The sequence below is a fragment of the Mesoplodon mirus genome (genome assembly GCF_964341445.2).
Source record: "Mesoplodon mirus genome assembly, chromosome: 12".
Lineage (NCBI taxonomy): Eukaryota > Metazoa > Chordata > Mammalia > Artiodactyla > Ziphiidae > Mesoplodon > Mesoplodon mirus.
In genome coordinates, this window is record NC_138988.1 from 45517434 (window position 1) to 45532689 (window position 15256).

Below are 15256 nucleotides of genomic sequence, written 5' to 3' on the forward strand. Positions count from 1 at the left end.
CTAGGGAAGGGTGGATGGTTATAGCACCCAACAGACCAGGTTCAAGTACATGGTTATGTCCTGTCTGGCTTTGGATGAGTCACTTAGCCCCTCTCTCTGTCTCATAGTGTTTCATGGGGGTCATATTTGTGTCATCGGGTTGTTCTGGGTTTTAAGTGAAATAATATTTGTAAAATACCCATGGTAGCAGTTAGCATGTTGTAAATACTTAATAGTTATTTCCTTTCTTCTTCCCGGCCTCTTCAGTAACTTGCTCTGGTGCCCTGCTCTCAGACTACCCTGGCAAGGGGAAGTGGGCCTGTACAATCGTCACACTAAAATTTCAGCTGATGGGGATGCTGATGAGCAGGTAGATGTAGCTAGAGCTATACTGTCAGGTCTCTGCTCTTGGCAAGACACCTCACTCCCGCCTCCCAGGGCACAGCCCCAGCACCATGCGGATGCTGGTCGTGGCCAAACAGACCACTCTTCGCAATGCACTGGGCTCTAGGCCGGCCTCTGCCACCACGCCGTCCCACAGACTGTCCCTGAAGCTGCCATGATAAACCAGCACCTTTCACCTCAGAGCAGTCGTAGTAGCCAGCAGCCTGCCCGTTTGCTTCTGGCTTAAGACCACAGCTGCTTATTAGTTGATGCCTTTCTGTTAATGCAGCTTCTTTCTTAGCAGCTTTGTGCCTCATCATGTCTTTGTGTCACACTGGACTTGAATTTGATCGCCTCTTTCCAGATGGCTTCTTTTTTATGCAGGAAGCCTGGCGGGGAGGGGATACTTCCCCTTTCCAAGACACGTGCTCATCTGGAGGTGATGAGATATACACCAGGCTTTTATGTTTTCACCCCTCCCTGGGTCCTCTGGTTGCTTAGAAATGAGCCTTTCTTTGCAAAGACTGGCCTGGGAGTAAAACAAAACCTTCTATTTTTTTGAGCATCAACCATGTGTCGGGCCCCCCAAATGAATAAGACTCAGCTGCCATCATGTGACTTATACAGGTGGGAAGGGACATGGGACATTTGTAAGAATTAGGTTCGTTATGCTTCTGGCCATTTTTGACGTGAAGCCATTTAAACAAGAATACAGAGCATTTGTTCTGCCTTTTTTCATTTTGTTCTAATTACTGACAAATGAGCGTTGTTTTTTATTACCAGGTACTGTGCGCCTCACCCTATTCCTGTACACACTTCAAGGGCTGCATGAAAATAGTTAGGTTTTATTTGTTTTTTAAGCCAAATCAGGTGTGTCTTATGGGTCTTAGTAGTTAATACACTTGGGCTTTGGGGCCAAGTCTAAATTATTTTGAAGATAGATATTGAAGGGCGACAGGCAAAGGAAGGGCATGGCTGAATCTCCAAGAAGTGGCTGTAACTTGGGAGAAGGGTGGAAGAGTAAAACGGGAGAGAGCTGGCTCTCGGTTTTCTTATGGACATATCATAAAATTCTTCTGCCATCTGAGCAAATATTTATGATAACTATCTCTGTGTAAAATAGCTAGCTAGTGGGAACCTGCTATAAAGCACAGGAAGCTCAGCTCGGTGCTCTATGATGACTTAGATGGGTGGGATGGGAGAGGGTGGGAGGGAGGTCCACGAGGGAGAGGATATATGTATACATATAGCTGATTCACTTCATTGTACAGCAGAAACTAACCCAACATTGTAAAGCAGTTATACTCCAATAAAAAATACATAATAAATAAATAAAATAAAAATAGTCTAGTCTGTGTGAGATAGATTAGTACATTTATGTGCCATTCATCAGTGCTGATTTTTCGAATGGATGATTTGCTATTCCTAAACAGTTCTGCTTCTGAGAACATTCTTGTGGCCGGAGGAAGGCTCCATCATGAGATCGTGGAAGAATGTGTTTACCTTGTCATGTTACAGGGACGTGGCTGGAATATGGCATAGGTAGTTCAGGGATGCTTGTTTGCATGTTATTTGGTGGTAACTTAAAATATTGAGGTATAATTTACATACTGTAAAATTATCCCATTTTAAGTGAACAATTTAGTGTTTTTTAGTAAATTTACTGAGTTGGAAACCATCACCATAATTCAGTTTTGGAACATACACATCTCCCTCCCGTAAGACTCCTAATCTCAGGGAACCACTGATCTGCTTTCTGTCTCTATAAGTTGCCTATGCTGGATAGTTAATATGAATGGAGTCATATAATAGATGGTCTTTTATGTCTAGCTTCTACTGAGCATAACATTTTTGTTTGTTTTGGACACCTTTTGGGGGAAGTGGATTTATTTGGTAGAGTTCCCTTGGTCAGAAGTGGAACTTCTATTTGAAATACTGTTCTCCTGGAGAGAGAAATTTGTGACGGTTTATTTTAGATTGAGTATCTAGAAAAATGGTGCTTGAAAAGTGCAGCTTGTGCTTGTCTTACTGTTTAAAGAGTCATTTGTTATTCCTCATTTCTCGGAATAGAAACCCAAGATACACAATTACAGGAGTCTGCCCAGGGCCTCATGACCTTGGTAGAGTCTCCTGTGAAAACCTCAGCCTCAGGGCCCCAGAGTCAGGGATCTGACCTACACCACAGATGCTTTTTGCTTTCTTTGTGCTTCTTAAACATTGTTGATTTGTGCTGACCTCAGCCTTGCCCTTGCATTCTTTGTGGCTCCTTAGTTTAGTTCAGGAGCCAGACTTGCCTCTGTTCAGTTCCCGCCCTATGCAACCTCATTTGCTGTGACCTTGGTCGGGTCCTTAACTTCTCTGAGCTTCAGTTTCCTCATCCATGGAGTAGTCATCATAACAGCGCCTACCCTGCAAGATTGTTCTGAGGAGTAAACAAAAGAAGCACGTTAAATCCCCGGACATAGCAGGGCCTCCATAAATGTTAGCTGCTGCCCCTGCTAGGAGTCTCCTCTTATTTTGAAATTTGCCATTTGCTAGCTGTGTGACATTGGATGAGTCAGTTAACCTCTCTGGGCCTCAGTTTCTCATTTGTAAAATGAGGTTAATGTGAGTGCCTACCCTGTAGTATTTATTGCTCTGAGGAATAAATGATATAATCCATCTAGAGGGCTAAGAACAAGGCCAGGCTGTAGTCAGCGTGCTTGGTAAAAGTAGGCTGCTGCTGCTACTAATTTCTCTTAAAAGTTACCTCAGGGAGGACCCTCTATTGTAGTCAACCACATGGTTTTTAAAAAATATTTTAAGTAATGTTTTCCCCATCAGTGCACGGTCACTACAAAAAAAATTTTTGAAGCACAAAAAAGAATATTAAAATTGGTAATTCTATCCAAATATCAGTGTTTTTAATGGCTTTGCTGTTTTCTTGTGTGTATTATAAATCTGCACACCCCCCCCACCGGTGAGATTATATGTATTTTGAAAACGTAACTGGAATAATAGTACACATGCTTCCATAGGAGTTTTTCATTTCTGCCTCTGACTTCTGTAGGTGGGTTCTGTCAAAGACCTCAGAACCTCCCAGAGGTTCTCCCTGCATCTTCTGCACCCCAAGCCTCCGGTCACTGTGTACGTGGTGACACTATGTGCCTGACTGGTTAATGCTGGAAAAAACCCTGGCCCAGGTGTACGTTTTATTGGGTTCAGTTGTTAAAGCATGTTAAATATTTCTACAATTAGCTTTATAAAAGGGCAACACAAGGGGTCCTTGTGCTGGGGGATACGAGGAACTACACAGGCGATAACATCATTAGGGCTTAATATTCACACACACACACACATGCACACGCACACGCACACTGACACGCACTCACGTGCACGTTCAAGTAAAATGGGGAAATTGAGTAAGATTCCTGGATTGTAGCAATGTCAGTACCCTGGTTGTGAATATAATGTTACAAAATGTTACTGTGGGTGAAACTTAAAGGGTGTATGGGATCTCTGTGTTATTTCTGACATCTGCATCTGATTATCTACACATGATTAACTATTGTGATCTCAATTTTAAAAAAATAGCTTAAAAAATATAAGTGTAATTTCCGTTTAATACAATCCCAGAGCAAAAAGCTGCTCCAAATCTTGTTCTCTTATGTTAGAGTGACATAGAACCAAGATTAGTTTAAAATGTAGGCTGGTTGTCTTTTTTTCCAGGAAAGCAGAGGACTTGGTCCTTTGAGGAGAGCAAGGGGGACATTAGCTGGCCCTAGAGTCGCAGCACAAGCTTCAACACAGAGGCCTTTGTACCTGCCGGTAGATGACAGGGGACGCCATACTCTCCTAGAGGGAGCTGGCTAGAGGGCTCCTGGGTCTTGTCTGCACCGTTCCAGAGCATCACAGCTGTGCAGCATGAAAACCAACTCCTGTCCGAGGCACAGGAATCTCCACTTAAGGATTTCTTGTGACCTCGAGCTGATGATCTATTTAGAGCAATTTGAGCTGGACTCCATCTCCATCAGATTAAATTCTGGTTCAAGCCAACCCTGTACATCTCCCTTGCTTTTTCTTGTGGGAAGAGAAGGAAAATACCTGAGGCAATGCTCCCTCCAATGGCTGGAGGGTTCCTGCCATAAAGCACTGGGTGGAGGAGAGGCCAGCAAAGGAACCTCTCCTCATCCCCCCAGCCCCCAGCTCTGAGGGCCTTGTGTTGGGAGGGTTTCAGATTTGGAACCAGATTTCAGGTCTCCTCCTTAAGCTAGAAAATCATTCCAACAGATCAGATTTCTCTGCGCTCACCCACTAGGATGATCTCTACTTGGACTTATAAAATATTTAGAGACCTATTGCTTTCCAGTTGCAGTTAGCCATTAGTAACGCTACTGAGTTTGGTTTAGCAATACACTTCAGTTCCCAAAGGCCTTGCATGGGCTGTGACTGCAAGTGGGTTGTTGCGAAAGCTAAGCCCTCTACGCTTAAAAGAATGATTTTCTAGAGTCTTAGTTATGAGGAGTTACTAACAAGTTATTATTTAGCCCCTAAGTGGCTGGTTTCAAAAAATTTTACACTTTGGCCCTAAATCCATTTGCTTTCTTTCACTCCTTCCTCCTTAGAATAAAACCCATGCTACCTTCATGGTTTGGGCTACAAATCGATTCCTTGCCATTGATTTAAAATAAAACAACCCTGAGATTTTTCCGGAGACTAAAGCGTCCTTTCAGTGCACACCCTTTTTCTCCAGTGGAAGAACACAGTCCTAAAGTGGCCTGCAGACAGCCTCTTAAGGCCTCTTAAGCAAATGGCATATGTCATGAAATACCGTATGTGAGGGTATGGGGTGGGAGTGTGGATTAAAAAAAAAAAATCTGTCACCCTGGTTTTCATGGTTTGGAAACCGGTTGCATAGCCTTAGAATTTAGGCCATTTGGGGAAGAGGGGACTGTGTGCCATTATGAAATTATCAGCTAAGGCTGTTTAATAGTTATACCAAGAGCTGCTTTGGGAAGGACCCAGTCTATCCACGTAGTTGGGTCTGCACAGTGAGTGGGTTCGAGATCCTCTGGATCTTTCTAACGCTTCATACCTCAGTCGCTGTGCTGCTGACCCACTTTGGTTTGCTGACCGTATATGAAACCAGACCCCTTTCCACTCCAGCGCCCTGCCCTCACTCAGCGCCACCCCCGAGTGTGCACGTGCGTATGGGCACGCACGCACACACACACACACACACACACACGCACACACACGCAGCGACAAGGCTTTGCAGTGAATAGTAGACCCCTGCCCCCTCACCCCACAGCTTGAATCTTTCCTCTGGAACCGGGGAACGAAACCGAGTGGGGCTGAACCCAGCAAAACCAAACACCCTTTGTGCCCAGTATGACTTTAGAGTCACTTTTTTAGGTGGGTTGTTTGTTCGGCAGGCTTGTAGCATCAGTAGTTTCATTGTCATTTTTATTTCTTGCAGTTTTATGTGCTGAAAGAGTTGGCCAGATGACTAAGACATATAATGACATAGATTCTGTAACTCGGCTTCTTGAGGAGGTAAGTGATTCGGGACAAGGCAAAGAGTCATTTATAACTGATTATAATTTATATCAATTAAAGCATACATTACTATCTTTCTTGGTGAAGAATCTCAGCAACTGAGCCCTCTCAGGGTATAATTCAGTGGCTTTATTTTATTTATCTTCTGAACTGAGAGCTATGTTGGTTTCTGTCACTAGCTTTGTACAAGGTATTTTGGATTTTAAAAAGAATGTATTAATGACACAGAATAAGGTGGCATTTAAATACTTGCTATAGAATACCCTGTTTAAGATTTATAAACCCTTAAAATATATACTAGTGATATATGTTAAGTGTATACAAAAAATGTCAGAAAAGTACATCATTATCCATATCTTTGTAATGTTTTAGTTCCATTCTGTTATGTTTTTATTTACATCAGGTTAAGGGAATATTATTATGCAGCATCAGCATGGAAATAACCAAAGCAAGCATGGTAAGGAAAATTTAGGAAACGTGCTTGGGATTAGATGAGCCGCAATTAGTTTAGAGACTATGCTTTTCTCAATTTCTTCTCAGCGTTCTGTTGACAGTTGAGAATTAAGGTGCTATGGTGGCCTCTGGAAGCAGATGAGTGTAATATGTGTATCCCCATGCCTTCAACAGGCCAGAACATGGTAGGTTCTCAGTATTTATTGAATAAGTGCCCATCTTAAAGCACTACCTCCCACTCTCCCCACAAAATCAGACCTCAAATGCAGAAGTGCTAACCTTTTTTTTAAAGATTTTTTTTTTGATGTGGACCATTTTTAAAGTCTTTATAGAATTTGTTACAATATTGCTTCTGTTTTATGTTTTGGTTTTTTGGACCTGAGGCGTGTGGGATCTTAGCTCCCTGACCAGGGATCGAACCCGCATCCCCTGCATTGGAAGGCAAAGTCTAACCACTGGACCGCCAGGGAAGTCCCAGAGGTGCTAACTTTTAGACCCTGGTTTCTGTGCTAGAATCTAGAATGATTTGGGGTCATGTGACTCTTCATTAGCCCTTCTTGAGGAAGAGAGTAGAAAGATATGAGAGACACAGAAATCATCATTTTCAGCCAGTGGCAGGACAAAGTTGAAACACAGGACCAAGCAGGAGTGTGGGACCTGAGGTTTTTTGGTGGGGGGCATCTTTTCATCCCCCCCCCTTTTTTTTTTTTGCAGTACACAGGCCTGCCACTTCTGTGGTCTCTCCCGTTGCGGAGCACAGGCTCTGGACGCGCAGGCCCAGCGGCCACGGCTCACAGGCCCAGCCTCTCCAAGGCATGTGGGATCCCCCCGGACCAGGGCACGAACCCGCGTCCGATGCCTCGGCAGGCGGACTCTCAACCACTGCGCCACCGGGGAAGCCCTTTTCACCCCATTTTTATGTCTCTCTCTTTCTCTGCGCTTTTCCCTTCTGCACATCCAGTGTTCTCCTACCCGCTCTGAGGGCTGGACCCTTCCAATACTCCCCTACCCCTACCTCAAGTTCCTGAGGGTTCACCTGCCCTGCTACACACTCCCCTCCCATTCTCCTGAAGGCCGCCAACGGGTAGACCCAGTGTAGCTGAGACAGGGCAGGAGCCGAGACCTGCTTGACCACCTGCATGTCAGGGAAGTTACAAACCGCTCAGCCCCGAATAAGTGAGTTTAGATTTTTTGGCCGTGTGACAGGGCCATTGGTGAGGCATTTTAGGGCACTGGCCTTCTGGTGGCTCTCCAGTTGCAGCCGTCTTGGCGGCTGGCATTAGCTACCTCGTAGGCTAGCTTGGTTGGCACCACCAACTTTTGAAAATAGTTTTTACCATGTTCCCCCTTCCTGCTGTGTCAATTTTCCCCAACAGTGTCCTGTTTCTAAATCCACTCCTCACCCCATACCCAGTTAGTCCTCAAGTCTTCTGAGGGAGGTCCTACGTCTGTACCTTTATTATTTTTTTTCCAAGGCCACCACTCCAGCTCCTGGAGCCCTGGCAGTGAGATTTCTCTCTGCAGATTTCTTCCCTGCAGCTGCCACCCTCCCAAGCCCTCTTTAATGACCTCGGCTACCCCCGACACTCAGAACTCCTTGGCGTGGCATTCAAGGCTACACACTTGATCACATTCCTGAATCCTCTTAGTACTCATCACCGGGACCTGCTGCCTGCTCTCCCACCTGTGACCTTTTGTACCATTTGGCCCCTCTGTCTTTTCTTGCCTTGAGTGTCATACTGCAGGGCTCATTGGGGATCTCTGAAGCTGTCACACTCCCCCGGCCCCAGGTAGTCCGTGCCCCGGCCAACCCTGAGCTCGGGAGCCACCCTGTCATTCTGTTGGCTTTGTTCATCCAACTGGATTGGTTAGACGTTTTTCCAAGGCGAGGACCCTTTTGGGTCCTGATTTCTTTCTCCCTTTTAATCTTGGAAATGATGGGCCTTTGATAAGTGTCTGCCTTTGTGGTCACGCTTATTATTAAGGGTAAACTTTGAGAGCTGGGTGTCGTCTGTGCATCATCTCATTAATTCTGTGATAGTTCTCAGAAGTAGGTGCCACTATTTCCCCCATCCTACTGTGAGGGGACCGACATTTGAGAGGACGGACGACACCCGGTGGCTCAGCTCCTTTCCAGTCTGGGCCGTTAACCACTATGCACGTGGCCCTGTAGTTGTTTACTGCCCTGTTTATTTAGTTTTGGGGAGTACGGTTAGTTGATTGTCAGTGAGACATTTTTTTTTTTTTTTTTAATAAATTTATTTATTTTTGGCTGTGTTGGGTCTTCGTTTCTGTGTGAGGGTTTTCTCTAGTTGTGGCAAGCGGGAGCCACTCTTCATCGCGGTGCGCAGGCCTCTCACTGTTGTGGCCTCTCTTGTTGCGGAGCGCAGGCTCCAGACGCGCAGGCTCAGTAGCTGTGGCTCACGGGCCCAGTCGCTCCACAGCATGTGGGATCTTCCCAGACCAGGGCTCGAACCCGTGTCCCCTGCATTGGCAGGCAGATTCTCAACCACTGCACCACCAGGGAAGCCCCCCAGTGAGACATTTTTACTTTAAAAACATGAACTGGATAACTTTTTTTTTAATGGGATGCTGCTTCAGTGAGTATCCATGGCCCGTGGTTCCTGGCTCCTGCCGGGTGTGAGCTGGCAGGGTTGGGTGAGGACTCTGCAGGGCCAGACCTGTCTCTGCTTGGATGTTTGAGGACCACTTCAGAGCAGCCTGGGACTCCAGCCCTGTATGCAGATCCTGGTCATCAGCACTTCACAGCTCATTTCTTAAATGAGTGTCACTGTATAAAAAAGTATGCTGTCGTCTTTAAAAAAAACTGAGTTGCTCAAAAGAATATTTGTGGGGCAGTTTCTTCAGATGGCTCTTTGCTGTGCTTCTTTGTTTTATTTTTAGCAGCTCACCATGGCCATGGTCTGTGTGCATCTGCGTGTTTTATATACAACGCTGTGCCTCTCCTTTTCCTGATAAGAATCACATCTGAGTTGCTGCCTTTCTGTGGAACTAGGCGGGTTTCCTGGTTAAAGTCTAATTGCCCCAGTCACCATGAAGGTTGCGCCATGCTGTGCTTTTCTTGGCTTTGGTTCCGTTTCCTCTGATCATTTGCTTTGGTTTTGCATGCCTGCCACATGCAGGTGGGGTGCTGGCAGGATTTGCACGGGATGCCGGAGCACAGCCCTTGGCCAATGTGAAGAGTTTGCCTTCAGGTTAAAGGGGAAGAGGATTCTGCAGCTTGCCCTGGCTTTTGCTGCTGTTCGGAATTTACCTTTGGGCAAAGCTGTCTCCTCCCCAGTTATGGAGAGGGTTATTCCAGGAGCACCATAGTCATGCTTTTTTATCCCCAAATGGGTGAATGAGATGAGTCAGCTGCTCAGCATGGGAGGCAGGCAGCTCTCCATCTCTGGGACCGTGCCAGGCAGCTCGAGTGTTCATGGTCGTTGCTAAAAGGGGCTGAGACACAAGTCACAGTCTTTTTAAAAAATTTTTTATTGGAGTATAGTTGCTTTACAAGGTTGTATTAACTTCTACTGCCCAGCAAAATGAATCAGCCGTACATATACATATATCCTACAGTGCGTTAAGTTTTCAGCGAAACATAGCTGCGGAGAGGGAGCTAGGAGAGCCAGAATGAGCCCTACCTGACCGCCATCTCCTGGGGAATAAAAGAACCAGTTCTTCTAACAGCTGATTTCCAAATTGAGATTTATTTATGGTCTCATTTTCTCACTGGAGTTTGATCCAGTGGTCATTTCCTAGCTGTTTTCCTGGTTTTCGAAGTAAATATTTATCACATGTTGGCTGGTTGTAAGAAATGAGACTCTTTTCATTACTGAAATTCTTAAAGAGAAACCCAACTGGCTTTTTGCCTTAGAAAAACCAGAGACCTTCTGATGACTTTTTTGTTTAAGAATTTCATTTCATCTCTGAATATTTTTACTCTAACTTCCTTTTTTTTTTTTTTTCCAGCAGAGCATTTTCTTTATGTTACTATACAGATTAGATTTTGGGTGTAGACAAAGTGAGAGTTGCCCCCTCCGGAGGGCAAGGAGGCCCTCAAGTCCGAGGTTTGACGTGTATTGGGGTATAGTGGGGAGGGGCGAGGGGCTTCACTGTTGAGCCCCTCAGCATTTGTTTCCTTCCCCTGCCTGCATCCCATTCCTCTTGGGTTCTGGCCCCTGTGTGCCGTGGGAAGCCTTCAGCATTCTTCACGTGCTCATCAGTGCCTTGCCCGGCCTGTCTTCATCATTATGATTTTGGCTTGAGTTGTTTGCACTGAAATCTGCATACGAAATGTCTGTGTGTGCTGAAACTTAGCAGCTCGATTGCGTGATGGCAAGCAACACAGAACAGTAGGCAGTGAGCCAACGAGCATGAAGCACCTGCTGGGTATTCAGTCTGAGGGCTTGCTCTAGTAGAAAGATTTAACAGACTGGAGTGAGATTTATGGAGACCACACTTCCAAAGGGAAATGGACAGTGGTACTACAGTTTTCACAGAGAGTTAGCCGGCTGAAACCACCTGCACTGGTTGCTAATTTTGAGGCGGCCCCTATAGAAGTGGGTTCCCTCACACAATCCCTGTGAGTCATTTCCTCCCAGGACCAAATGTGCACAACCGTTGTGTCTGAAAAGTAATAAAGGACCCTCCTTGGTAGACACAGTAGCCGGCACAGATGAATGCACAGAGAGGGGCGTCTCGGTTCGTTGGGCAGACTCACTGGTCCCCTTTGTTCCCTGGGAGGGCATGAGGGGGAGGCACAGATTGGGAAGGAGTTGGAGGAGTTTATGGCTCACTTGACATGACACCCAGCTGGCTTCTGGGACAGCAGTTACAGGTTTCAGGACCATGGAAGACCTAGGGGAGAGAGACCATCATTCACGCAAGAGCTCCAGAGAGCCAAATCGCTGTTGGAGCCAGTCCCCCCAGACTATGCTCTGACCTCCGGTGCTCTGCTTGTAATTCACCGAAACTCCCGGGATGAGCAAAGGAAGATGTGCTACCATTGCATGGTATAATTTGGTGGGTATATAAGAAGTTAGAAATAAAAGATGCTTTTTGAAATATCTTACAACTCAATGCATCATAGAGCTAGAAGATTCTTCCAAGGGTCCCTCAGCAAGTCTGCCCGTCCACCCTACCTCATCTCACAGACGAGGGAACTGGGCCCCCGGGATGTTGAATCAGAACCCAGACTCTCAAATTTTAGGGTAGAACGGTTCACCTGGAGCAGTTAAACTTTTTTTTTTTTTTTTGGCTGTACGCGGGCCTCTCACCGCTGTGGCCTCTCCCGCTGCGGAGCACAGGCTCCGGTCGCGCAGCCTCAGCGGCCATGGCTCATGGGCCCAGCCGCTCCGCGGCATGTGGGATCTTCCCGGACCGGGGCACAAACCCGTGTCCCCTCCATCAGCAGGCGGACTCTCAACCACTGCGCCACCAGGGAAGCCCCAGTTAAACTTTTGACGGGTACCTGCTCTAAGAAATGCCTCTTAGGTCGTCGGTAAATGTGTGACAAGCAAAATTTAAGCATGAAGTGATAACCTGACTATGTGGAATGCACTTTGGTATTTCAGTTCTGTGCTGTTGAATGTCATTTAAAACAAAATGGCAGTTGTCATGACTAAAATGATTCTCAGCCTACTGATGGCTTATAATCTGTGTTTGGAAAAGATGGATCTAGAGGGTACCCGATCCTTGTTAAGTGGAAGCCTTAAGACTACGTGGTTATCAGAAGCGAGGATTCCTGAATCCCCAGCTTTTTTCTGCTCAAAACCCCATGTCCCTCTTCTTCTGCTTTTTACACCAGATGAACAGAATAATTAGCATAGGCTTCTAAAAGGATTTCATTTTCCGGAGTTCTCCTCCCCATTGCCAATCCCCACCTAAAAGTGAGCAAGTGAATCTACTCGTGATGGCCAGCAGTTTCACCAGCAAGGATCAGTGAGTCTGCATTTGGTGACGGCGTCCACCCCGCTGTCTCCACTGTCAGGCAACAGCTTTCCTCCCATAAAGGCAGCTGTATCTTTGTATGCCAGTAAAGATCTTCCTCTGTGCACTGCTGTACTCTAAATGTCAACAACTGAGCTAACAGAAAATTCTGTCTGCAACAGTCTTTGTTTCTGAAGTAGGGCAATTTTATGCATTGTTTCTCCATTTTTAAAGCTATTTTTAAAAAAATAAAGCCTAAGTAGCCTACCTTCCATAAGTAAAAGAAACACATAACTGTATCCTATTTTAGAGTAACTTTAAACATTTTTGTTTCATACGCGGTAAATCTAAGGAACTCAGTAAATTCCAGCTTAATGTGTGCCAGAGAGGCTGCCTTAGCTATTTTAAGTGCACTTTGGAATTTCTGGATTCACTTATTCATTGAGCAAATAGTTACCGAGCTGTCTCCCCGTGCTGGGTGCTGGTGATACAATAGCCCAGCCCTTCAGGTAGAGAGATAGGTTATCAAATGATTACACAAGGACCAAAAGCAGTTGCATAGAAAGGTTTTTGGAAGCATGTCTTTCCTGTAGGAAGAGACTTGTTTTCATTAGATCGGAAGGTTCCCTTTCATTGCTTGGGGCCCTGGTAGCTGAGTGAGCTCCTCTTTGAACAGGTATCAGACGCTGGTGCGTGGATGGTGAATTAGTTAATTCCTTGCCTTTGCGGAACGCCCTTGTTTTCCTCAGTTGACCCTGAGTTCTGTGGGCTCCTGCTGGAAGCACGGGTTTTCTCAACCTCTGCTCTCGCTTCTGCCTTTCACAGAAAGAGCGGGATCTAGAGTTGGCTGCTCGGATCGGCCAGTCGTTGTTGAAGAAGAACAAGACACTAACCGAGAGGAATGAGCTGCTGGAGGAGCAGGTGGAACACATCAGGGAGGAGGTGAGGACCTGGCAGCAGGGGCGTCTGCAGGGGCTTGGGTGCCGCAAAAGGCGTGCCCGAGGAAGGTGATGATTTCACGGGATCCCGCTGGGAAAGGCCTTCCCCGGGCATGGAGAGCTGCGTTCCTGCCGCCCCTCCTGTTCATCTGTGTCTCCTTCCGACAGTGTGGACGGGTCTCCCAGGCTGGGACCAGCCCTCACGTGGTCAGTAGGCCCCCAGTGTGGACCCGCTACAGCCCGTGTCCTCCAAGAGTCTAGATCATCATGTCAGCTGAGAAAGACACTCAGAGCTTGGCTAAAGGGCACGCAGGCTATTCCAACAATGAGAGGAGATTCCCGAGCCGGGGTGGGCGTTGGCAGGCGGAGAAGGAGCTGTAGCCATGCTGCAGGGTGAGGCAGTGACTGCCCCTGCATCAGCACAATATAATTTTGTGTTTCTAAAACAAAACCAAAAATAGCCTATTGTTTTCATGATAGAAGCCCTACTATGTTAATGATACAAATCTTAGCCTATGTCTTCAGCCCCCATCATTAGGGGGGCTGGGGGGCAGGGGAAGAACATTTTAGGCTTAACTTAGGGGCTGAGGTCTCAGAGGAGCAGCACTGGTTTTCTGGGAGGGATATGGTGTGGACGGGAGGAGGAAGGCTGCAGAGTCGGGCGGGGTTGCTACAACCAGAATTAGGAGCTTACAGCCAGGCCCCCCCTTGCTAGTGTCTTTGCCATTATCCTAACTGGGCTTTTTTTTGTGTGTGTGTGTGTGTGTGTGGTACATGGGCCTCTCACTGTTGTGGCCTCTCCCGTTGCGGAGCACAGGCTCCGGACGCGCAGGCTCAGTGGCCATGGCTCACGGGCCCAGCCGCTCCGCAGCATGTGGGATCCCCCCGGACCGGGGCACGAACCCGTGTCCCCTGTGTCGGCAGGCGGACTCTCAACCACTGCACCACCAGGGAAGCCCCGTAACTGGCCTTTGAACAGTGAATCTGAACTGTGAGGACTTTGATTGGCTTTCCTTCTTCTCATTTCTTCTCCCTCATTTTCTATCAGAAACTTTCTTGTTGGGGAGGGGCAGGGATGCCCTTATTCCTGTCCCTAAGACGTATTCAGACTTTTTCCTCATTAAAGATATCCCCAGCTATTGTTGTCTGGGTTTACCAATCATTTAATGTGATGAAACAGAGTAGCCACTCGATAAGAAAAAAGTATTTTAAGGGTTTATTGTAATTTTTTTTTTTTTTTTTTTTTTTTTGCGTTACGCGGGCCTCTCACTGTTGTGGCCTCTCCCGTTGCGGAGCACAGGCTCCGGACACGCAGGCTCAGCAGCCATGGCTCACGGGCCCAGCCTCTCCGCGGCATGTGGGATCCTCCCAGACCGGGGCACGAACTGGTGTCCCCTGAATCGGCAGGCGGACTCTCAACCACTGCGCCACCAGGGAAGCCCCCTATTGTAATTTTTATTGATTTTTTTTCCCTTCTGGTGTTACTGAGATATAATTGATGTACAGTGCTGTATAAAGACAAATTTTAATCCTGGGCTTTCTTTAAAAGGTGATGAGGTAGGATACGGTCGTGTTCAAGGAGAAATAAAGTTGACCCCTGCTCTCCCGGCCTCCAGCATCATGACCTGAATCTCCCTTCTCCCAAGTATGGGAGAAGGTCAGCCTGGCCCCCTACTTGGCCCCTTCTGAGCAGAGGGACATGCCATCAAGAACCAGTAAATGGTCACCCGTCGCCCCTCACGTGCTACTTCTCCAAGGTGCTGCCCTTGCTTGGGGCTTCCTTTCCTCACACAAAGTGCATCCTGCACCTGGGGGTGGAAGTGACTTTTTGTCCCCTTGGGAAACCTTGGAATTTGAAAACTGTTTCCCTTTGGCACATCATTCAATGATCAGTCTAGGTGTTGAAGCTGAAGCCTTTACGCACATAAAACTGGTTTCTCCATGGAAGATAAAATATATTCACGGTGTTGTGGAGGAAAGTTGGGATAAACTATAGACCCCAAATCAAATTAGAAACAAGAAAGAATTAA

General features: G+C 46.7%; 1 protein-coding gene across 15 annotated transcripts in view; it reads left to right on the plus strand.

Moving 5' to 3' along the window:
* TRAK1 (trafficking kinesin protein 1) overlaps nt 1-15256 on the plus strand; it is a 106347-nt gene that overhangs the window by 55765 nt on the left and 35326 nt on the right. For all 15 annotated transcript variants that reach the window (XM_082638159.1, XM_082638160.1, XM_082638148.1 and 12 more), the window contains 2 exons: nt 5822-5898; nt 13114-13230. In XM_082638159.1, coding sequence (XP_082494285.1) covers nt 5848-5898; nt 13114-13230 — 168 coding nt within the window. In that variant the 5' untranslated portion in view covers nt 5822-5847. The remainder of the gene's footprint in view (nt 1-5821; nt 5899-13113; nt 13231-15256) is intronic.